This window comes from Pezoporus occidentalis, unplaced genomic scaffold (assembly GCF_034315485.1).
Source record: "Pezoporus occidentalis ecotype Australia unplaced genomic scaffold, CSIRO_AGI_Poc_V1 ctg90, whole genome shotgun sequence".
In the NCBI taxonomy this organism is placed as follows: Eukaryota; Metazoa; Chordata; class Aves; order Psittaciformes; family Psittacidae; genus Pezoporus; species Pezoporus occidentalis.
Window position 1 is genome coordinate 2,445,808 of NW_026916263.1, and position 25,503 is coordinate 2,471,310.

The following is a 25,503-nucleotide window of genomic DNA, read 5'->3' on the forward strand; positions in this document are numbered from 1 at the left end:
GATAACCCTGAAAAAAAAAAAAAAAAAAATCTACAATAAAACCCACACAGTATATACTGACAGGTCATATATGGAAAAAAAATACCATTGAATTCTGATATCCTTCCTGAACTGAAGGAGTCTTATTTTATCATGAGGGAAAAGACTATTCAATTCCAACGTAAGAGAACCTGTTTAGAGCAAATATGTATTCCATCCGCAGTGGCTCTTTATCAACCTGTCTGAAGCCAAGCTATATAACCCAGTACGGATGTGCAAATTCAGTTTGAATAATTAACTGCAGCAGATGACCCTGTGCTACAATGACTGATCCACTAAGTGCAAAATTTCGTAATAATAATTCAGAGGCAATTTAGGGAAATTTGATTCCCTGCCAGGGCTGCACACAAGGAGGAGAGGATGCTCTCTGAAGTCTCTGAGTCAGAAGCAGATCTGTAGAAATGGGGTTAATAAAGTACTCAGAACAGCGCTCAAGAACAGGACCTGCTGTTCTTGAAATTGTGGTTTTCATGGACATTACAGGTAAACATCTCTAATTTCACCATAAAAGTAAACTTTTGAAGGAGCCAGTGAGAGCAGGTTTTATAGTTCTCTCTAAGCAAACTCTGTTCCTTCTCTGATCTGACTTCTATCCTAAGGGATAAACACAAATCTGTTAAGGTTCAGATAGGAATCAGTATTAGGCTTCCTCCATTCCACTCAAGTAATTTAATCACTAGAGAACCTGGCTTTCTCAGACAATTAGGATAAGGAACGATACACTGATGAAATCAGGGGAAAAAAAATACAATTGCCATAAGTAATTTGATATTAGTAAAGTCCAAACCAGATACGAAAAACTCTGTGATCATAATGAGAAATCCCAGGTGTTTAGTGAGTATTAATATATGGGAGCCATGATCAAAGCTATGTGAAGCTGTACCCTATGTACTATACTTAATGCTACCAGCTTATTTACAAATAAATTTTGTTAACAGTAGTAATAATTACTCTGTGCAATAGGTTTCTCTGTATGGACTTTTATAACTTAGTATGCCCCAGAACTGAAAAGTTCTGGGATGAGAACGTAAAAACTGAAATGGTAGAGAGTTGTTGAAACAGTAAAGAGTTGTGTCATATGCATTGAGAGCAGCAGCTTAGTGCCAGCAAGAAAAGGGGCAGGTCTCATCTCTGTTATTACTACCAGTTAATGACTATGGTGCTCAAAAGGTTAAGCCATGCGTCTATCAGTCTTTGGTGTTATATTGTTAGTAGTACAATGTACATAAAATTAGAAAAGATATAGTTAACACTGTTATTGTTTTACCATCAGTGAAATTAAGCCTACCATTGTGGAAATTAAGAATGACTTTTCAATGATAAATAAATCCAATAATTTATGTAGGGTTCTATGGGGAACGAAATAATTAAAAATGAAATAATTTCCTTGCTTTTCAAATCTTTTAAATTATTTCTGCACACATAAATACACAAATTGGGCTAAGTATAATTTATTTACATTTTTCAGTTTCTACATAGCAGACCTACTATATACTGTCGTTGAAGACATCACCAATGCATAGGCTATAGCCTTGTGCAAGAAGTTATTTAGACCTAGATAAACTAAGTCCCTAGTATTGGACAAAAAGACAATTGTTTTCCAAAATTCAATTTCATGGACAAAAGTAATATTTGTTATGAGAATGTATTACTTCTTACTAAACTTTCAATTGCTAAAATATCTTTAAAATAATGTTATAAACAGAGACATGCAATGAGAAAATTGTGTGAATATATTTTGATCCATAAGTTTTGTTAATTATTGGCTTTTATTGTATCTTGGATGATTTTCTATTCGTTGTTTGGTTTGTATGACTGGTCACCAAAATTAGCTGTTGCCATAGCTACTTGTCAATCTCTAAGTATTCATCTTTCATGTACAAAACTTGAAGATGTGAGCATTGATCCGTACTTTTAAAGAGGTTGACTTCTTGGTAACCCAATTCACTTTTTACAATTGTGGATGGAATTGCATTGATTTTGATGACATTGCCAACACATGATAGTATGGAAACCGACTCCAGCGCTGAACTTTCTGCTTCAGAGTGAGGAAGCACCAGTAGGGTATTGCTACTTGTACTGAAGTTCTTTCTAAAGTGACTTTTAGACTGTATCACACTAAGCTATGAAATACTCCCTGCCATAATTTTTATGAGCTGAGAAAGGGTTTCATTCACTAACCCCTAACTTGAACATTTTTTACACTGGCTGCTATAATTTGACCTCATATGTAATATTCCTTTATTAACTCAGAGATTCTGTTGTGACAGAAAATGGCAAAGGTAATGGTTAGGAAATAAGGATAAATAGAGAAAATACCCTGTAAATTATTAAAGAGACCTGAAGTAGATAAAAGAAGAGGACGGGAAGGCGCGTTGAAGGGAAGGGAGGAAATAATGCTAGTGAAATGCTGCAGCCATAAACAGAGCATAGCTAGAACTGTTAAAATAAATAGCAGTATTCATACGTGTTGGCAATGAATCCCAGCCAAACTAAACAGCTCTAAGGCTTTTAATCTTGATCTCTGTTCTCCTCTCCAGCCTACAAATGCAGTGCATTCCCTGGAAATTCACAGCTGTATTATATCCGTCCAGCCTTCATCTTTCTCTGGACAAACACTTCTTTCAAAAGTCAAAACACATCATTCAGGACCCTGAGAGACTTCTTTGCTTTCCTGTGCTTAGTTGCACATGTTTGGCTGTATGAAGGGTGCTAGTTTTCGTTCACTGAATATACTTTGTGAAATACGGGCCACACAATCTGTTACCTTGTAATGTGTTACAAGATATTTCAAGGACCAAATAAACACAGTTGGTTCTTCCCTTCTTATTTTTGTTTTTCCTATGAAATATTCGTATAATATTTCCTAAGGTCTTCAAGGAGTTTTATTACCTAGCCTTTCACAGGTGCTGTTGGAATGAGAGAACAGACTACTACGCCTATGTTTCTACAAGTAGTGTTCACTCTGGGATGACTAATGAGGCAAAAACTAAGTTAAGAGCTTTCAGTCACTCACTGGACATCAGTACTCCACAGCTCACAATCTGAGTACCTTGACATTACAATAAATTTCTCTATAGTTGGTGCTACAGTGAACATCAGAAACTTGCATGACACTGAGAATCCAAATGAGAACTGAATATGTTCTTTATTCTTTTACTGAGGTTTCTTTTTGTCTTGCTAAGATTGCTCCAAACTCAACTGATCTATTGCTGTGATTTAAATCACTTTAATGCCATTCTGTAGCTGCCATCTCTTGCATCACAAGTTTCTCATGTTACATAAGTTGCTTGTACTGTTATGTTTGAATTTTTCCACATACTCCACCATGTCCTGTTAACAGATTGATGTGCACTGGTAGAGGAATCAGTACAAAATTGTTAGCTCCATGTTTAGCTTTTTTGAGGTGCTGAGAGAAACCTATGCAGCAAGCTGGGAAGCATAGACTGGAATATTTCTATTAGTTATGAAATAAATGTCATTATTGATATTAACTCCTAAATTCATGTGGGCTCTATCCAGGTGATGTACTGCCACACTCTATAAAAAAAAAAAAATTGAAGCTAAAGAGTGAGAGCGATTATCTGTGTTAGAATTACATTTCTGCATAATATTCAACCAGTCAGATCACTTCTGTTCCTCACACTACATATGATGGCTTCTCTGAAAATGTGACTTCTCATATGATTCTGCCTACTTCACTCTCATCAGAATTTTATCTGTGGTACAGTTGACTGCCAAGTCTGAAAAAAATTTCTTGGGAGCTGGATTGGCTTTTCCCTCTCACTGTGTACTTTAAATTAAGAAATGTATGCAACGTATGATCCACATCTGAAGTGCAGGATCTATTCCCACTCTCTTTCAGAGCATTGCATGTTTTTACTGGCATGGCCCAGGGTGGAAAGGATCCCAGAATGACCAAGGAGGTAGTATAGAATTACAGTCCCCTTCAAGATGTGTTGGAAATTTGGTCTGGATCCACCAAGAAGACAGCAAAGCAAATTGCTCTGAAATGTCAGCTGATTTTTCTAGTGTTTCCATTGCAAATGATTAATGTTCCTGGAGACTCCTCAGCACCAAAAAAGTGTTATAAATTATCTTCCTTTTTTATAGTCAATTTGAAAGAGCTCTGCACAAGCTATTCAAAGAAGGGCAGTCATACCCAAGTTCAAACCCAAGCCCTGAAATTCAGGAGCCCAAGTTTAAGGTTCTTATATTATTGCAGTCATATGCCATCAGGTGTTGCTTCCCTCTTAAGGAGTATATTTTATTCCTTCTTTCGATTATATCTAAGGATTTAACCTGTTCAATGTAATCTTTTTAACTGTGATAAGAAAGACATTTAATGAATAAGCAAGTAAGCACAATGGTCTTTTAAACAAAGTTGACAAGCAAGCAAAACTCACAGACATGAAACCACATGGCCCTGAGTCAACTGCATGGCCGTCACACTCTTCACTGAATTTGAAGTTTCTTCTTGCATCCAAATATAAGTTCAACATTTGGAACTTCACAGGGTTTTGAATGAGAATACAGAACATAAAGCAAAGCACAAATTGCATTCAACAAATCTAACTGTGAAGCTGTGAAATTCATGATCCCCTTTCCTCAGAAATTCTCTAGTATGAGAAAACATCACTAGCTGGGAGTCTCGAGCAGAGACAAATTAATTAACCAGGAACAAACAGCTATCATGGGATTTAAATTATTCCAAAACATTTTTGTGGAGGATATTAAAAGGAGAGCTGCAGTCAAAAGCACTCTAGCTCCATAATAATTTAGGAAGTTGAAAAGAAACTACCTCAGTCTCTTTCTATCTCCCTCTTTAAATTAATGGGACTCTTTAGTCAAACTAAACCATTTTACTTACTTCCACAGGGGCATCTGCAGGTGCTATGTTCTACCTCAGAAGAAACATTTGAAGTCTGTTATGGACCTGTTAGATCATAAGAAGCCTTTTCAAACCAGTACGGGAAAAAGCTGGAAGTTAAGCAAAAAAGCACAGAAAGATAACCAGACTTTACATCCAGTCTTATGGAAATTATCATCCTCATAAGGATGATGACAGCTGTACCATCCCTGTTCCCAAGACTCTGCTGCTGTCTTGATTGCTATTTTGGCAGAGACAGGTCCAGCAAGAGAAAAGTCACTTTACTCCACTCCTGCTTGATCAAAACCAGTAGCATTAAATAACAAATTATATTAAAAATGCTTCTGAGATTGTATTATTTGAGCCTTTCCAGCTACCTCCTTGTTTAAAAAAAATACTTTATGCATTTTGAAGAGGAAGGGGCTCTGTAAGGCCCAGTTCTTATTTCTGTTATTTATTACTCATATAAGTGTCTTATGATTTTAGGATTTGATGCTCATATGTCATACTTCATCATTACTATTGCACATGCCAGTCTTCATGGGACAGGTCTCCTATGTGCCATTTTCTATGAAATGTGAAAAGAAAGCAAATATAATTGCTTTGAAGTATGGCTATTCCAGTAAACTGTCAGTTCTTATTTAAAAGGGGGTATTTAAAGGTTAGGTTTTACTTATTTACATAGCTCTTTTCTAAAATGCAACTTTCAGTCATCAAATTTATTTTAGTTTTCATTATTAAGAAAGGAATAATTAAAAGATTAAAAATGTTTCTGATAAACAGCTGCCAGATGGGCTAAAAATTGTTGCAGAGGATAAGTTTTCAAACATCTGTTTCAGTCTTCACCCTTACAAGGGGAGAGAACACACTGCTGGTTAGGAGTGAAACTGTTATGCTGCATCAGTAAGCAGAATAATTGGACACACTTGCACACTTATAGGGAAGAGTGAAGTCTTGTGATGAGTATATGTTATTGTCAGGGTTACTTTCATAGAATCCCAGACTGGTTTGGATTGGAAGGGACCTCAAAGCTCATCCAGTTCCAACACCCGGCCATGGGCAGGGAAACCTTCCACTAGATTAGGTTGCTCCAAGCCCCATCTAGTCTGGCCTTGACCACTGACAGGGATGGTGCAGCCACAACTTCTCTAGGCAACTTATGCCAGGGCCTTACCACCTTCATTTATTTTCAAAAGAACCTAATTAAAAGGTTTTTTATGAATTAGAAGCCTGATAAGATAATTATTAGTAAAGCCTTACAAATCCAGTTCAAACCATGAAGGTTCAAAATGCTGGTAACAACGCTCATTTCAGCTTTTTATAGCTGAATGTTTCAGGCTTTTTAATATGCAGCAAAAAGAAATTGATGTTCTGTCTTTCCTCATGCTTTTCATGTTTCTTCACAAGAACTGAAATGGAGAGATTTAAATGTTCCTGTAGGCCCTGCACTTCACCACATACAGCTGTGTGTTAAATAAAATCCCTATATGAGTGGCCTCAATAAAGATACATGTGGTGTTAAATCTATATAGCGCAATCTCATTTGCGTCTCTGTTGGATTTTCTCTTTCCCGCAATATACTCTATTAAAATGAACTAATTTTCCTTTCCTTCCTCATCACGTAACATCTTTGCAATGATCCAGCTGTTCATCAGAAGTAAAGGAGCTAATGATCTCCTGCTCGTAGGTTATGTATATCACCTGTATAGTGTAGACATACATCCTACAAAGGCACCATCTGTGGTGGGGCAGAGGCTTGGGGATGACCAGCTGACCTTTGACTATGCAAGTATTGTGTTTGCTGGTTTCTCTCTCTCTTATCTTAATATTTCAGATAACCTATGAAGGCCTGAGATGTGTTTAAAGGAATAACTCCATATGAAAATTTAAGAAAGGTATATCATGTATGACAGTTTCTTTGCCTTTGTCTCTAAATGTTTTACTGAAGTATATGACACCAGGTGCAAGAGTACCATCTCAAACTCTGAGGAAGTTTCTGATTTTGATATACATATTCCTTTGTTGTTCTCCAGCAAGTGTCACATCTTTCTGATAAGGCTAGTGGAGTGAGAAGTTAGTCTGCATAGTTTACATTCAACTATTTTAAAACACATTTCTTCTTTGGAAGAAATTCACAGCAGCCTGAAAACCTGCTTTCATAAAGGTGCATAAAAGTTCACAGAATGTCTACAAGCCTTTGTCTGATGAGTTACTACAGGGCTTAATTCGAAGCTCACTGATCCTAATCACAGCTCTTCTGTGGACCTTAATGCATGCTGGATTGACTTAATGGATCTTAATTACACCGTAAGAAAAAATTTTGAATTGTTCACATGAATGATTATTTTTAATTATTCAAATCATGGTATGCAGTAATGCAAAGCATAAATTGCTTAACACATTTTCCTTTTCTATGGTCAGTCCTAAGGTATTTTATAGGAGAATGGACACCATTCATAGACTTGGAGATATATGGAAACATGTCATATCTCCCTCTTCAGACTGGTGATAAAAATGAGACTATAACGATCACATGCATATTGAAATTACTTACTACATATTCAGAACATTGTCACTGGAAGAACTTACAGGAGCTTGATTTGTGTGTTTTTTTCTCATTCAATAGCTTCTCCTAGCACCTATTACAAGCTGATATCTAGGAATATTGATCCAAACATATTTTGTTGTTAGGAATTTTTGATGTACTTAAACATCTAGCTCTCAGCACACTTTTATCCCAGTTATTTTTTCCACTACTTCAGATCTGCCTGCAAATTCTTTTATTTTTAAGTATTTAGTTTAATCCGGGGCTTTGATCTACATGATTTTTTGGTTAGATGACATTAGATGGTCCAGTCCAGATAGATAGTCTTAAAGGCAGTACAACGTTCCTCTGGACTTCACTACATACTGTATTTGGCTTGAGTATCAGTGTCCTCTTTCTTGGTTTATTTTAATTCTAAATCTGACTGTGAGCAGGAGGTAACTTGCAAATTTGATATGAAATTAGATTGTACCTTTTGAACAGTGTGAAGATATTTTTCAGTTTAAGGCAACACTTTTTCTGGTACCTAGTAAAATAAAATGATGTCATGTAAAAGCAAGTATGAGCAGGAATAAAGAACCATAGCTAAAAATATCCCTAAAATTTTTCATAGCTATTATTGAAGCCTCCAATTACAGTATTGTGTGTACTGCTTAATGCATAGCACCATAAAGAAAAAAAGTCTAATTTAGACCTAGCTAGTGAAGTTACTGAACAATTTGTTTCTTGCTTTGTCTGTTCTCACCTTAACTGGCCTCTAACTGTCTTCTCTAAACTTGTTGCTCTTTTTGAAATAAAGCAGCAGTCTGCCCATTGATCCCTTCTTCTTTTGGCTATGATTCTAACATATGCTATCCTTGACATTTTGACATTGTTCTGTCTCTGTCCAGCTTGCTGGTGTGTAATGGGTAGATTTCTTAGCAACTGAAGTCTGAAAACACTCTTAATTTTATTAACATTAGTGTATGGGGTTGCAGACATCCTCATATATGGGACTTCAGTGGTCTAATTTTGAGACATTCAGTAACAGTGAGTTGGAATTTCTTATGGTAAGTGACTAGAGAAGCAGCAGAACTATGGGTGCCAGTTTATGGTCCTGTGACTAGAATAAATATCTTCTCATTGTGATCCATTTAGGTCTTAGAAGTAAAGTTTTTATTCCTCCAAAACAATTCAGAGAGACACAAGTGGTGGAGAAAAGTGCATACTTGAAGCTAATAATGTTCTAGACCTTCTACTATTTTTGTGAGTGAAACTGCTGGTGGAAATCTGCCAGATTTTAAAATATCAGATTGGTAGATAGTATGGTGTTGCAATGCGGTAACAGAAGTTCATTAGAAGTGGAACACATTGGTCATAAAACTACTTTTTTTTTTTTTTTTTTTTCCTAAAATGAACAAAGTCATGATCAAGAGGTAATTACCCTGATGCTGGTATCTGTTTCTTCTGGTATTTTGCGGAATCACAGAATGGTTTGGGTGGGAAGAGACCTTAAAGCTCATCCAGTTCCAAACCCCTGCCATGGGCAGGGACACCTTCCACTATACAAGGTTAATCAAAGTTGTTTTGAAAGGGACCCTATGTTCTATTGTTATTTCAATTGTGCTTACAGATGAACAGAGAACAAAAAGATGTTGTCATAACGTGTTTCATTAGAAATTATTAAAGCAGGCTCAAGAACCTGTAAGATAACACAAATACTTACTATCAAATTAAATAGCACACCTAATGTAGATGTGGTAACATATATTCCAATACACTCTATGATTTCATCAGGTATATGGTTTACCTTATGTGTGAGGAAAGGGTTGTTTATTACTCGGTCCCACAGAATTTTGTCTTTACTCCTGCTGTGAGTACAACTGATCTGTAAGTAATTTCTCAACCAAGCATTAAAGAACTTAGAGGGCCATTAGTGTGTGCTTAAAACAATCTGGAGTAAAATCTACTGCAATTTAATTGTCCTACTGTTCTTATGTCTAATTTGCTGCCTAGTGGTACAATCTGTTTCTTAATCTAATGAGTTTTAACATAGATTATTGGGTTAAAGCTGAGAGGTAGCTATCACTTATTTGTTAGGCAAATGTGGTTCACAGTCTGAACAGCTGTTTTGGATTGGGTTGTGCTGTTGCATATTATTTTCATTAAACATGGAATGCTTGTTTCTTTTGCCTTTTTCTGAGTTAAATCTTCTGACTCCATTAATTTTATCCTCAATGGCCCGTAGTTTCCAGCAAGAACTGAACTGATACTCTACTAAATACCACTATGACACTGCAGAACTCACAGCACAGATTTGTTTTAGGATAATTGCCACCTTTCCAACAATTATTTAAACAGAATGAATATTATTGCTATCACTCTTCCATCAAATTCCAGTTGGGATCTACAAACACAGTAAAATGGTCTGCACTCTGGTCGTTGGTAGAGCAACTACTGTTGCTCTACCACAGTTTGGACCTATGCATCTACAGAGTTCTCCAGATAAAAAGTACAACTATTGTATTAGGTTTATAAAAAACAGTGAAGTATGGCTAATAACATCTAATTAGCAAGCCAAATGTTGAAGCTAAAAGAGATGTTACTGATATATTTATATAGGACATATATTTTTATATATGTTTATATATACATGTTTATATTACCTTAGGAACTGCTGGAGTTGGATGATTTGAAACTTCTGAAAGGGATGAACTTTTCAACAAAACTTACTCAAATCTGATCTGTCACTGCAACTGCATTTCCATAGTTCATGGTTTGCTTGCTGTGGTTTTGTTGTGTTTTTTTAATGAGATGTTGATAATCTATAGAAATTATATTTGGTAGTCAGATCTTAATTCCTGCTGGTTACAGTTCACAACTGCTGTAAGAAGTCAAACAGTTCAAGAACATGAGTCATAATATTTCTTCAGGTATGTCAAGATACCAAAGCACTTTACAGCTTTTTTTAAACAGCTGTGGGTTGAATTTTAGGCATGAGACTGAAAGCTATGCCCTCTAACCCTCTGGTGAGATCACTGTTTGCAAAGTGCTGGGTCCACTCATTCCCCATGCGTCAGCATATTAACCATCAGATCCAAAATTTGAGCACATAACTGAGTTCACCTGATTTCTGCATATTGGGCCAAGAGCTGCACTAGTTCATAGGGATTAATAGAGCTATTAGACATCTGCCTGACTCCATGGGGAGAGGAGAGATGTCTGGCTGCTACTCACCTGACTCCCAGGATTGCAAGTATTTTCATATATTGATCAAGAAGAAAGGAAGCTGCCCCAAATTTACTGATGGCATTAACCATGGTAACACTTATACAGATAGAGTAAAGCATTGTATAAATTTCTTTTATATTTTCATCTGACTCCATGGGACTATATCCCTGTTTCATTCATTCTCCCGTTACCAGCCAGTCTGTTGGTAGACTTAAAAATTAAGTAAGTGATGAGGACGCAGAAATAACACTTCGATGATTTTTTTTTTTTTCCATTTTCTGAGGACCCCATTTCTCTGTACATGTTTTCTCTTTCCTTTGCTGGTCTCCTTTACAAAATACCAGTTCTGTAGCTTCATGACCACGGGGTTTTCTCCTGTGAAATATTTTTTTTTTTAACCTGCATTCTAAACTGGGAAAAGTGAGTTAATTTAAGGAACTGTTTAAATGAAGACTAGCTTCTTTGAAGTTTAGCAAGCTTCAGAAAACATGAAATTGCTATCAATGAAAAGCTGCTTCTGTGATATGTCCTCACTATGACGATACATCCTAAAGCAGGTTTAATGTCCTATCACAGGAAAGCAATTATTACAGTATGTCTTCAGAAGATTAAACACAGTACTTTTCAACATACAACTCCTACAAGGAGTTATCTTTTGCATATTAATCTCTAAATATCTGAATATCTTTATAGCTAAAACTTTTTTAATATCTAAGATTTTTTTTCAATACCCAAAACTTTCTTCTTTATTCTGCCATCATGTGATAAGTATCAACTGGAAGAGCAGAGGCAGAGACACTATTTCTCCTTTGACATCTGCAATTTGGCAAAGTCGCTGCTCAGTCACCAAAGCTATATAGGCCATAAAGTAGGTGGGTGAAAGGTATTTTTCCTTCAGTTTTTTCAGCAAGTGTCCTCTACACTGGCTATAGTGGATTCCATACCTTCATAACTTGGGAGGACTAGGTGGTTGACTTCCCATACCCATTTTACTGTAAGGAGAAATTAAGGAGTCATGTGCCACTGCAAGAGTATACCTATAACGTATGTGATGGAAAGACCTGTAGACCAGTGTGCTGCCCCTGTTAGTGCAAGGTCTTTCATCTTAAAAGCCTTCTGTGTGGAGATCATGATACCCTACTGCAGACTGAAGAGTCTTCTGTGTTTAGACCTAGGGAGCGACCTGAATGTAGTGAATACCTGCCCCTCTTCCTCTCTTATCTTTCCTCTTCAGAACACTTAGGAGTCTTATCACTGGTTTGCATGAGTGAAGGGGAAAGTAGGAAATACACAACTGAGCAGATTAGAAGATTGCATTCCTGTACAGCTCACCTGTTTCATGAGTCCCAAAAGAAAAATGTCTCATTCCTAGACAGGGGTAAATCCCTTGGGATGGATGCCAAATGCCTGAGTTCTTGTTAGATTGACGGTTTTATGTTAGGTACCTTCTCTCTGCAATAAGTCAGTGTTGTGGTTTGACCTGAGGTGGCAACTAAGTACCATGAAACCACTCGGTCAGTCACCTTCTCCCCCCTCAGTGGGATGGGAAGGAGAATCAAGAAGATAAATAAAACCCCTGAGTTGAGAACAGTTTCATAATTAAAATAAAATACAATATAATACTAATACTAGAAAAGTAGTAAAAACGAAAAGGGAAATCACAAGGAAAGAGGTATAAAACTAAAAGGGGAAAAACCCCAAACCAAACCAACAAACAGTGATGCACAATGCAACTGTTGATCACCTGCTGACTGATACCTAGCCCGAATCGAGCAGCAATCTGGGCCTTCCGGGTAGCTCTCCCCAGTTTATATACTGTGCCTGACATGCTGGGCTATAGAATACCCCTTTGGCTACTTTGGGTCAGCTGTCCTGTGTCTGCCTCTTCCCGGCTTCTTGTGGCTCTCCTCACTGGCAAAGCATGAGATATTGAACAGTCCTTGATTGGGGTAAGCACTACTGAGCAGCAACCAAAACAGGGGTGCGTTATCAACATTGTTACCAGGCTAAAGTAAAACAACACAGCACTGCACCAGCTACTAGGAAGAAAATTAACCCTATTCTAACTGAAACCAGGACAGTCAGTGTGACAAACTATTCCAGGTAGGACCAGGACGAAACACAGATCAGGCTACTCAATTAGTTTTGACTGAAGTCTAATAGCTAACTTGCTTGAAAACAGTATACTAGATGTATACTGCCTTTATGTGTGTGGATGCAGGACACAGCTATTTTCAGAGAAACCTGATTTCACCCTCCTTCAGCCTTCTCCCACCTTGGTGCTTCAGGCATGTTGATGTGACCGCAGAGAAAGGTACTTCTAGCCTGACAGACAGAAAGATACTTCTAGTCTGTCTGTGCTAAAGCTGCTCAAGTGTCGGAGTCCATCAAATATTGGTAACGATTTCATTATTTCCATCACTTCTCTTTTTTTTCTGATGCCCCTGCATATTTTACTTTTTTCTGCTTACTGAATAAGTTCAGTGTCTAAGTCAGCTTTAAAATTAGGAGGAATAATAAAAAAAAAAAGTTGGTATAAATCTGAGCAGAGTTTAGCAGCTTACAACACCTGCATGTTGCCAGAATTACCATCAGTGTTACAGACATATCTACAGGACTCTGCAAAAGGCTTAGAGCTCTTCACAGTCACTTACGCATTATGGTTCTCATGATGCTTTAGAAATAAAAAGTATCTTTCAATCTCTTGATCAGGACTCCAAAGTTTTTAATGCAGGTTGCTGGAAGACTGCTTTGACTTGAAGCTGTAAGTTCTGTGAACCTTAATTTTTAAGTGTACTTCATGCAGAACACCAGAAATTAAATTTTAACTAGTATTTATGAAGAGAGAGTAAATTCAAGACTCAGCACTGACATAATTAAGACAGATGAATAGGGTTTTTTGTAGGTCCCTTTGAAACCTGTAAATGAACTTGTCCACTCTTAGAGTATTGCCTTGCTAAAATATATGGCTTTTATTAAAGACAAATTCTAATGCATATACTTTTATCGCCCATATGTCCACAGAAAGAGATTGATAGATGAAAATATATACTACCTCCATAAAATCCTGCTTTAATAATATTGAACCATTAAATGGAACATTTTTATTAAATCTTTAAATGCGAAGCATTTGTGAAGATCACCCAAGTAAGAACTTATTAAAGGTATTAATACAATGGTTATATTATTGCAATAAACCAAGAGAACTAAAAAATTTGTCCAATTTGTTCTGTATCGAGACTAATGGGCTAAGTTGCTAACACAAGAGTTACAGCAGGATAAATGGTTGTAATCACATGATGCCACTGAAACATTTTTAGTCAATGGAAAGTATATGACACAAATTTTTGCATTTTAGCTTTCTTTTTTTTCTCCTCTGATCAACGCTGTGACACTCGTAACATGTCCTGCACAGCATCAGTTTTGCTCTTTACTCTCTTCCAATTTTACCTGCGATGCGTTCACTGCTCAGAGTGCAATGTGGTATGAAATACAGATACTGATTCACCACAGCTTTAGTGGTGACACGTTCTTTTTTCAGAAGAGGTACAGAAGGTAAGGCAATGCAGATGCAGGAGGTGGTGGATCGTTGGTACTGAAGGTGAATTTCCACATAGAGAACCTTGTTCCTCCATTACTGCTTCCACATATCCTCTGCTATGCTGGGCAGGTTTGAGACCCTGAGCTTGGACCTTCCTACAGAAACCAATTTTCTTTGTGCTCTCTGTCGCTCTGATGATGAACACAAAATTGATGTTTCAGTGAGCTAAACTTTTGAGTAACATGGTAGCTGTCCAGATGTGTCCCTAACTTTTTGTAATAAACTGGATTTTTTTTAAATCCTCTTCAATAGGTCTAAGCAAGACTGAACAGGCATACAGGCATACATATATACTTGTCTTGGAGGTTCTTGGCCCCATTGCCATGATGCTTTTGCCAAATGCTCCAGCTGAGCATTCCTGGGTGTACAACAGGAAAACACAGTTTTTCTCTAATGGTCAAAAGCCTTATAGGGTTCTTTGGGCTCACTGGGAAAAAATATGTATGAAATAAGTGTGCTTTCTTAGTTTTTTTTTTTTTGTTAGCTGCCATGAATTACAGGCAGCAAGGAACCAATCTGGGAGGGATGGTAACTTGGGCTTGCGAAGTATTTCCAGATTTGCATGAACTGAAAGGGTTCAGTGAATCTACTACTTCTCGGGCATTAAATGCAAAAAATAATTTATTTCTCAGGAAAAAAAAAAGAGGCCTGATGTCAAATATGCTACAAGGTAAACACTGAGGTTAACATTTAGGGTTTTTTTTGTTTCTTGCTCCTTTTCTTGAGAACATTCTAGATTGATTAAAACTAAAGGCTGAAAGAAAATTTTCTCCTCTATCTCTAAAATGTTAAAAAAAAAAAAATCATGGATAATTTGGATTTCTGGTAACTTTGCATCCTGTGAGTCCTAGGATTTTGCCTAGTTTCACATATCTGGTCCAAACAATTTTAAGGAGTCTTGTGTAGCTAATGGAGGTCCCAGAAGCCTGCCTGCAGCACTTTGGCATAGCAGCACTATGCAGAGACCCTGAATTTTGAATCACCATGGTGGTGCCTGCTCTCTCTGCAGCACGCTTGACCTGTGCTTGCTGTCCTGACAACCACAAGCTCATGTGTAGGTCTTGGTGGTGGTATCTTCCTCCCAGAACACTTGTGGGCCTCAGGGGTAATCCTCTGTGCCTAGAGAGATGACTTGCTACTGTGGAATGGGAGTAAGAGGAATGGAGAACTCTCTTAATGAGTGACATGTCCTGGTTAGTGTTGGCTGTGGAATGAGAAACCTTTTCTCCTATTAGAGCTTTCTTTTCTTTTCCTGCACCAGCTGTGTCTTTCCCTCACTCCCATAGCCTGTACCGATTTCAGTCTCAGTGGCCATTTTGCCCTTGGTAGCTTGTTTGGCATCTTCTTCCAGACTTTTATTTCATGTTTCTTGTTCGATCAGCTTGACTTGGTGTCTGTGGACCTGCGTCGTTGGTGTATTACAACCAGAATCTTACACTCCAGGCAAGAGTGTGCTGTTGTTGAAATCCACCTTCTTGAGGCTTGCAACCAGATGTGACCCTGTACAGCAGATTCAGTTACATGTTTTTATCTGTTCCTTCCTGGCCTTCATGCTGTCTTCCTTGGAGAAAGCCAGCCCAAGGCTTGTCCTGCAAATATATGTTATGGTGAACAGATGGGAACTGTTTCACACTTGCTTTCCAACAAATATGTTAAAGGCAGATGTTTTCTTCTATGAATCCACCTTTGATAAAACAAACACACAGTATGACGTATAGAGTAGTCCTGAACGTAGAACATGTTGCTGGGGGAGACAACTATTATATGTCTTTTATGTGCAGTAAAAACATGCAGGTTTTGGTGGTTTTTTTTTGTTTTTTTTTTTTTTGGGGGGGGGGGTGTTGTTTCTTGTTGGGGGTTTTTTGCTGTTTTTTCTTTGCTTGTTTTTGTTTTTCTTTCTTTTTTTTTTTCAGTGCATTGCTTACTACAAGTACATTCAGACTGAATTGGGAGGATAAGGGTCCAAAGATGACTAGTTAGAATGATTGCGCTGGGGAAAATACAACTTGGTTATCTGAGTAAACGTATTTGTAAAATATCTCAGAGAAAATGAATAAACTTTATCGCTTAAAAATTCTCAAAAACACAAGTGTTTTTGAAACAATATGATGTCCAATCCTGAAAGTTAACATAATTACAAATGGCAACTAATATATTGACTTGGACTTCCAATATTCGGGAGAGAGAGTAAGGGAAAATGCTCAATCTCCAATTCCTTGAGACTGAATATTGTACTAGTACATTATATAAGGTATATTAATATATCAGGCCAGAGCTGTGAGGGAGGTCAGACTTACAGTTCTATTACTGCTCATTATTTTAGCAGCTACCTACCTCCAGTGACCTCTATAACAGTCAAACAATATTTCCAGGCGTGTCTTTCAAGGGTAGGAACAAAATGATATTTCACTTTAATGCTGCAATGAGAAAAAATGCTAGTAACTGAGTTGTGGTGGTGTCCTGGGTTCAGCAGTAGCAGTAATTTTTTCTCCTTCTTAGTAGCTGGTGCAGCACTGTGTTTTTGACTTTCAGCCTGGGAGCAGCACTGATAACACCGATGTTTTTAGTTACTGCTCAAATGTTTAGGCTGACCAAGTACTTTGTAAGCCTCAGGCTCTGCCAGGAAGGAGGGGAAGCTGGGAGGAAGCAGAGACAGGACACCTGACCGAAACTGACCAAAGAGGTATTCCATACCACAGCACGTCATGCCCGGGATGTAACTAGGAGTTACCAGGAAGGGCACTCTCTCTGCTCAGTCGAGCTCGTTTCGGCAGATGGTATCGTATTCTCTTCCCTTGTTATTTCCTTTATCATTACTATTATTGGTAGTAGCAGCAGTGATTTGTGTTGTACCCTAGTTACTGGACTGCTCTTATCTCAACTGGTGGGAGTTACATTCTTTCAATTCTCCTCCCCATCGGGGGGGGGGGGGGGGGGGGGGGGAGGGGAGCGGGGAAGGGAAGAAAGAGGGGAGGAGAGAGAGAAACTGTGTGGCTGGCTTGCTGACAGGGGCTTAAACCACGACAGTTGTTTTTGGCACCCAATGTGGGGCACAAAGGGTTGAGATAACGACAGATCTGACCGGATTAATAGTCACTTGTCACAATGCTGATTTATTGGCTCTCAAAGTTGTTTCTCTTGATCTCACAGTTTCAGAATGTTGTACCTTACTTAGAGCTGTAAGGCCGGTGTTTGCTGTGTTAGTGTTTATCAGGTGTGGGGCTTGGGCTAAGGTTCTTGTCTCACTGTACTCTATGGCAATTACTTGTAATACGGGCGGGCTCCAGCAGCAGGGCGAGACGGACGTGGCCGTGGACTTGTACCTGGCCGTCCGGCTGCTCTTCACCGGCCTGGCCCTCATCCTCACCTCCGTCTTTGTGAGGCTGCAGGGAGCCAAAGAGGTGTGGTCGTGGGAGCTGGTGGCAGCCGAAGCAGCCCGGGAGAGCAGCCCCGGGGACCAAGCAGCGGTGGGAGAGGGGCTGGAGCCTAGCAGGGAGCGGCTGCCGGTGGAGGAGGTCGGGGCTGCTGAGCAGTGGGAGGAGGCTGTGGAGAAGCAGAGCCCCGATGCCGAGCCCAGCCCCGCGGCAGCCGAGAGCATCCCCCAGCAGCCTCCCACCGAGCCCCACGAGCCCGAGCCCCAAGAGGATGCGGAAAGCAAGATACCACCTTCGGGAGCCTCAGTTGGGTCCAGCCTCGGGCACCTGGAACCAGTGGAGGATGCAGGAGGCCATGCAGCATTTCGCAGCAAGGCAGAGGAAGAAGATCTGGACTCAGGAAAAGAGAAGCTGGTGGTGGGAGAGCCGGCAAGCACAGCAGCTACACCAGCCCCAGTGACAAGTACAGCAGCATCAACTGAGAGTTCTGAAGGTTTTGAATGGCCTTTGAGTAACTTTGGGACCTGCCTACTGATTGTAATGGGGATCAGCATGTTGGCACACATACAGACTGTGTTCTACCCACAACCATTTTGTCTGATCTCAAAATTTAAGCAGAGTCGGGTTTGGGTCTTGTCTAGGGTTAGACTACAATATAGGAGGACCAGGAGATTTTCCCCATGGCTGGACAGTCATGAGTGGCAGGGTGTGTGGGACAGTATGAGCAAGTATCTAGGCCAGTGGGCCCCTCCAGTGCTTTGGAAGCGTTGCAGATGGAAGGCAGCTGTATGGAATCCCCAATGAAAAGTTGCAGACTGCTGAAGGGGAGGTCGAATTACTTTGAGCCTGGTGGGCCCATGACACTTAAGGCCATCAGGGCAGAGATGCAACATACAGATGGACTCATGATCGAGGGGTGAACTTAACAATGGACGCTATTTCCCAGGTTATTCACAAGTGTGAACACTGCACACAGCCTCTCCTGCCCTGAAAGACTGTTACAAAAGATGGAACGCAACATTATTGACCAAATGGACTCAGCAGGTTTATAGGGATCGGTCCATGCATTAAGGAATGATCTCTTTATCTGTGTGTGTATGTGGATGTATATATGTAAAAGTGACGGTATATTGAAAATGTGGGATCTGAGCATGACGTGAATGGTATGGAATAATGGTTGGATACTGTCCTGGGTTCAGCAATAGCAGTCATTTTTTTCTTCTTCTTAGTAGCTGGTGCAGCACTGTGTTTTTGACTTTCAGCCTAGGAACAGCGCTGATAACACCGATGTTTTTAATTACTGCTCAGATGTTTAGACTGACCAAGGACTTTGTCAGCCTCAGGCTCTGCCAGGGAGGAGGGGAAGCTGGGAGGAAGCAGAGACAGGACACCTGACCCAAACTAGCCAAAGAGGTATTCCATACCACAGCATGTCATGCCCACTATATAAACTGGGGGCAGTTACCCAGAAGAGCTAGTTCAGTGCTGGGTGTGGCCAGTTACCGGTCAACGGGTGTTGAGGTGTTGTATTTTCTTCCCTTGTTATTTCCTTTATCATTATTATTATTGGTGGCAGCAGTAGTGATTTCTGTTATATCTTAGTTTGTAAACTGTTCTTACCTCAACCCGTGGGAATTTAATTCTTCTTTCGATTCTCCTCCCCATCCCTCTGGGGGCGGTTGGAAGGGAAGAAAGAGTTGGGGGGGGGGGGGAAGAGAGAAACTGTGTGGCTGGCTTGCTGACAGGGCTTAAACCATGGCAGTTCGCAAAACACCCATTAATACTGTTTGTCAGCCTTTTAGAGGCTGTAAACCTCATCTCTGTTAGAAGTCCCATAGCTATAGAATAGTTCTTGGTGGTGATACACCAAATCTCCTGGTGTACCTACCAATTCATGAGCCATGCATGTCTTATTTTACTGAATTTAATAAAAAAAGGGAAAAGTTACAAATATTTACGGTCTATAGATGTATTCCTAGGTAAGACACTGCTGTTCTTGATGAGTCATAACAGGACCAGACCAGTGACTTAAAGGAAAAAGGGTACCCAATAGCCAGTTGAGGCCACCAGGGGTTTTCCTGACGCTTCCAGTGTGGGACATTCCTGGGAGAAGGGCTCCATTATCCACTTGCTATTGCCACCCATGGCAAGTTTTCACAGACAGTTGGTGACTTTGTTCTCCCACATTTCTCCTCAATCCTTATAATCTCCATCTTGTAGATGTATGTAATTACTCCTTGTGGAAGGACTAATACTTCTCTGGATCTTATGCATTATCAAACAATATTCACATTTTCTCTACCTGTTTTTATTTGAGGTCCCCTCTTGTGAAGGATCCTAAGAAGACCCTTGTCTACCTAGCATGGCAAGCACTCTGCAGCTGTGGCATGTGGCTGAAACACATCCAAGCTCTTCACCAGAGTAATTTCAGGTGCTGTGTCTGGGGTGTATTCTGTGCCATGAGCCTCCTGCATAACTCTGGACCAAGAGTTCCTCAGTTTTGAGCTCAGTGCTTTGTCCTTAACAATGTTCTGTGTTGGTTTTAGGTTGCAGGGCTCAGTCAGTGTCTGCTCTTCTTCTTCTCAAATTTGCAGATGCTGCTATATAGATGAACTCACTGTGCTGAGCATGACTGGCCTCAGCTTCTCCTTGTCAGCACCTTATCTCCTGCCTCTGCTCCCACAGAAGCCCACAGCTTGCCCCATATCTGCCCTCCAACTCAAGACTTGAGCTACGCTACTGCTGATGTCCTACACAGAGGACAATTCTTAGGTCTGATGAATGCTCAGTTCCCTCCCTGTGCTTGTTCCCTCCCTGTGCTGAATCAGAAGAGAAAAATCTCTTGCTTTTCTGCTCTGGAGGACTGTGTCCAGGTAAGGATTCCTTCCACAGCAGACCCATCACTACTCCTTGTCTACATTCTTGCAAAAAGGTCACAGACTTAACAGACTTCTTATCTGTGCATGAAACAAACATGGGAATGCCAAAGTGGTGTGATGATCAGAAGTTGGGAATTGGGTGAAATGTCCCCCAAAACCAAGAAAAGTTTGAATACTTAACTCCCCCCTCCTATGACATATACAGAAGGATTCTGGGGAAAGATGACCTCCAGGCACTCCCAATCTTGCTGTTGTAGCAGAAGGATATCTAGAGTAGACATAGTGGAAGGTCAGCCTGTAGATTTGATGTCTTAACTAGAGTTGGTACCTAATGTATAAATGCCCAAGCCATATTCCAATGACTGGAAGCAGTTAAGGGTTGCTGCATGCAGTTCAATGTCTTCCAATCTGTTTTGCTTTTTAGATTAAGTCCATATCCTAGGACTGTGAAGTAACCAACTTGTAATCCCTTTTCATGTGCATATAATGAGAGATCTTCAGTACAGACGCTCATGTTGATCTTTGTTGTAGCAGAGTGACACAGTATAAGAAGAGGTCTTCTCAAGCAAAGGTTTTCATGGAATAATAATAAGTGGGACTGGAAACAAAGATGCCCTCATGAGGTCACCTAGTCAATATTCTGCCCCAGTTATACCTAAATGATTCCTGACAGATGTTTGCCTAGCTCTTATTTTTCTTATCCCAGCATACTTTTATTCTCTGGCTGAACTTATTCTGTTAAGAATCAGGCAGGCACTATCAAGTCCCATAAATGGTTAAAAGTTCTCTTTGAATAAGAGGCAGTGCATTGTAAGACAAATTATGTACAGCAGAAAAGGGAGAACTTCAGAAGAGAAAAGATCTGAACTAGAAACTGCTGTCATGACTAAAAGGTCTTTAAAATTAAACAGATAAACATTACACCATATACTGAGGTTTTTAAAAATCCTTAATAAAACAAAAACAAAATTAAAAAAAAATATTATACTCTAGATGATGTTAATAATGTGTACCATGTCCTATACAAATCTCACAGGAATTATTAAATGAAACTCTTGGCTGAAAGACACCATACAAATGCACAGTATTACTGCTAGAAAGAGCTGTATAGAAAAGTTTTTCGAATTATGTTGTTATAAGTGTTTTAATGAGCACGCTTACTTCTTCGTATCTGACTAGTTTTGCATTCCTCACAAACACTATGTTTCCCACAAATCCAGAAATCCTTTTCTGGGTGCTGACTGAAGCCTGGGAAACATTTAGATCTACAGCATCCACTGCAAAGCAACAGTAGAGCTATGCAGGTTCTCTGGAATTATATATTTTTGTCACAAAATCCCTTGCCTGTGATGCATTAAGGGTCAACCAGAAAGTGCATTGTACTTGCAGAAATTGCAGGCATGCTGCAGAGGGCACTATTTACTGAAAAAAAAAAATATGAAGTACATCTCCAATTTTTTATCCCCCAGGTCCACAGATCTGGGAATGCCTGCTCTACGAGTTTTCTCAGGATAATGTATGTCCACTATTTTCTTTTTTTTTCCACGAAAAACAATATTTACTAAGATGATATTATCTGACACAATATTACATCTGAGACAGGCAGTTTTTATACTTTGAATTTATTCTGGTCTGCAATAAATTGCTGTGAAATGAAAAAAAGTCAAGATGCAATCTCACAGAGACTAACATTATACTGTAGTTTTCCACAAAAAAAAAAACCACACTAATAAAATGAGTGAACAAGATAAGATGGTCAAGATCACTGTTTTAATGTTCTCAGAAAAGATGAGCATATCACACCCTGCATGTACACAAGGTATTTTGAATGTTAATTTAAATGCAGCCATCCTTTCTGGTAACAATCTACATATTGTAAACTCCATTATGGGTGCTACACAATAAACAAATTCAGTAATTTCATGGGAATTAGGAGGGAGGTGGGAAGATAATCAGGTAAGAAAATGTGTTGTAAGACATGGAATTCCCAATATCAGTATATCACAGTATTCTAGTCAGACCCCCGCTGCATATTTTATCACAGTAGGTAGCTTTAAAAATTATTTATGAGACTTGCAGAACACTTAGTATACCAAAGAATGGACAAATCATTTCTGCTCAGTATATACTTACGCTAAATTCTCACTGGTATATCTCACAAGCTTAAGATAAACTTCTTCTTTTTTTTCTGTCTGAGGAAAGCAATACAAATGTGATAGCAACAAGTGTCGGGTGTTTAGTGGCTCAGCACCAATGCACTTCCCCAGGGCTGGGAAAGTTTCCTCTTTTGGCTCTACAGCTACGCAACACGATGAAAGCTACCCCATTTTGTCAGCAGGAATTTTCCAGCAGCTTTTTGGTGGGGTTTTTTTGATTGAATTAAAACTGGGGAAACATGCAAACAGATCAGTTTTATGAGTGTTAGTTTGAAAGGAACTCATATCTCCAAATCAGGTTACATTGGTCAGATCTTTAAGTGTTGTTAATAAACTCTGAGAATGAAGTTCTAATGTAGCCTGGAGACTGTAGCAGACTCTCTGTCTTGGTACTCCTGCGTCCAGCTCCAAGGCAACAACACAAGAGGGACATGGAGCTGCCGGAGTGAGTCCAGAGGAGGCCACAGAGGTGCTGTGAGGGCTGGAGCAGCTCTGCTTTGGAGACAGGCTGAGAGAGCTCGCTGGTTCAACCCGGAGAAGAGAAGGCTCCACGGAGACCTTGTTGTGGCCTTTGACTGTATAAAAGTGGGTTATATGAAAGATGGAGACTTTTAGCAAGGCCTGTAGTGGCAGGACAAGAGGCAATGGTTTAAACTAAAAGTGTGTAGATTTAGATTTGACATATGGAAGAAATTTTTAATAGTGAGTTTGGTGAGGCAGTAACACAGGTTGCCCAGAGATGCTGTGGCTGCCCCATTGCTGGCAGTGGTCAAGGCCGGGTTGCAAGGGGCCTGGAGCAACCTGGTCTAGTGGAAGGTATCCTGCTGGTTGCAGGGGGTTGGAACTGGATAAGCTTTAAGGTCCCTTCCACCACAACCCAGCCTGTGATTCTGTGATCATATAAATCAGGAAAATCTAAATGTTTACCCAGTCACAAAACATAACCTCCACAACTAATTACCATGCTTCCTCCACAGCTAATTACCATGCTTGCTACAAGTCCTGTAAAACAGCCAAAACCAAACATGTAGTAGATAGCCTCGCCTTGCAGAAGACCATGCCACTTGCTTTAGTTGCTGGCAGTGTGATTGGTTTAACAACCACATCTGGTGAGATCTCTGCAGCTGGAGATGGAGCATGCATTTCTTCAAGCAATGCAGTAAGAAGTGCCAGCTATGTAACTTGTGTCATTTGTTGTATTCTGTTAATAGGAGTAATTCAGCAGCTGAGGAAGAGAAGCCAGCACAAAATCATATCCATTTATTACTGGAGCACAATATAAGTTCCTTGTGCCTCACAAAAATTCACTACTTCTTGTTCATCCTTACTCCATCAAACATCTATAACACATGTTCACCATTTTTTCCTTACTTTTTGCTGCATGAAGATAATAAAGCGTTATATAGTTCTCATCATATGAAGATTTCTGATGATTTTAGAAGCGTTAAAACAAGCAAGCAAACAAAAAGTCAAACTTGTCTGGGAACTGTGTTGGTTGTTATAAAGGAAAAAAGGTGATTTGCCTCAGATGAGGAAACGGTTTTCTTTTTGACTGTTGCAGGAAGCAATAAAAACTGATGTACTGACTTGTTAGAGTGAAACATGTCTACATTTAAGAATGTTTTCAGCAGATACTTGTAAGATCATTCTGACAGTAACAATGGCATAACTATGCAAATGGTACAACAGTAAGCGAACTTATTTTTAAGCAGTGGAATAAAAGATACGTAAATGCATAAGAGTGATAAGTAAATCTGTGCACACATGAAAAATACTTTTTTTAGATACTTTAGAAGGATGGCTGCTGTGCAGTGTCTTCCAGGATGAAACCTTTCATGTGAGTTATTTGTCTCATTCTGCCATGAAGGGCACTGTGAGAACAACAGACAGAAAAATGCTTGAGAGATTTCCCTTTGTAACAATACAGCTTCAGTTTTAGTAATGGAGTGCTAACATCTTGGTTTTATTTCTGCTTCAAACTCTGACACTCTCTAACAATAGGTTGACTTTCTGAGCACCTACAGTGCTCAGAAATGAGGACAGAAAGGTATTCATCCTGTATAACCACAGCCTAAGCTGACAGTCAACAATATCTACAGTACCTCCTGTGCTATATGCAGCTGAGATAATTTGGTCAGGGATTTATAACTGACAAATGTGTGTATACTATTTCTTTCTGAGGAAATGAACCCATATTTAAGCAGCAGAAATAAACCATTGGTCAGGAATTGAGAGAGGCCTTCAGAAGTCATCTAGTCATGCTGTTAAAGCAGGATGCAAGTGCTTGTTCAAGAGCTGTTAAGAGTGGACACAGCAGGTCTGCCAGCTCCTGACCAGTGGACAATAAATGTCCCATGTTAAGTTAGCTGGGGGAATCTTTGCAGAGACTGAACAGTTTTGTTTGTCAAACATGAGCTGGCTTTGTACCCTCTTAATTTTGTTTTGGCAATCTTTGTAAATAAGGGGTCATGATGATTCTAAATCTTATAAACTTTCATTAAAGATGATTCTAAATCTTATAAACTTACATAAAGTAAGATCTGTGGTATAATCAGAGAAGTGATAACAACTTATTTCCATTCCTTTTGCTAAAGTGAGGGAAGAACAGACTTGCACAGCTCTAGCTCAGCAGCAAAACCCCAGAGGTCCCTGGCTTTGCAAAGGCAGACATCCAGGCCCTTTTATTGTCTCATTCCAGAAGGGTGGTTGGACATGCTCCCAGAATTTTCTGCAGGCTGCTAATTGCCTGGAGGAGAAATTCTGTGGGTAAATTTTACATGCAATGACAATTGATCAAGTGATCAAGTCTGGCAGTGATATTGTTGATAC

General features: G+C 39.4%; 2 protein-coding genes across 2 annotated transcripts in view; one reads left to right on the forward strand and one right to left on the reverse strand.

The window, feature by feature from the left end:
- The window catches only part of LOC134156808 (cytochrome c oxidase subunit 7C, mitochondrial), a 575,449-nt gene that overhangs the window by 528,954 nt on the left and 20,992 nt on the right, over positions 1-25,503 (reverse strand). The gene's annotated exons all lie outside the window — the stretch shown is intronic.
- LOC134156831 (uncharacterized) lies at positions 17,467-20,247 on the forward strand. Its single transcript, XM_062605212.1, has 2 exons — positions 17,467-18,408; positions 20,186-20,247. The coding sequence occupies exons 1-2, from the start codon at positions 17,520-17,522 to the stop codon at positions 20,245-20,247; spliced, it is 951 nt and encodes a 316-aa protein (XP_062461196.1). The 5' UTR covers positions 17,467-17,519.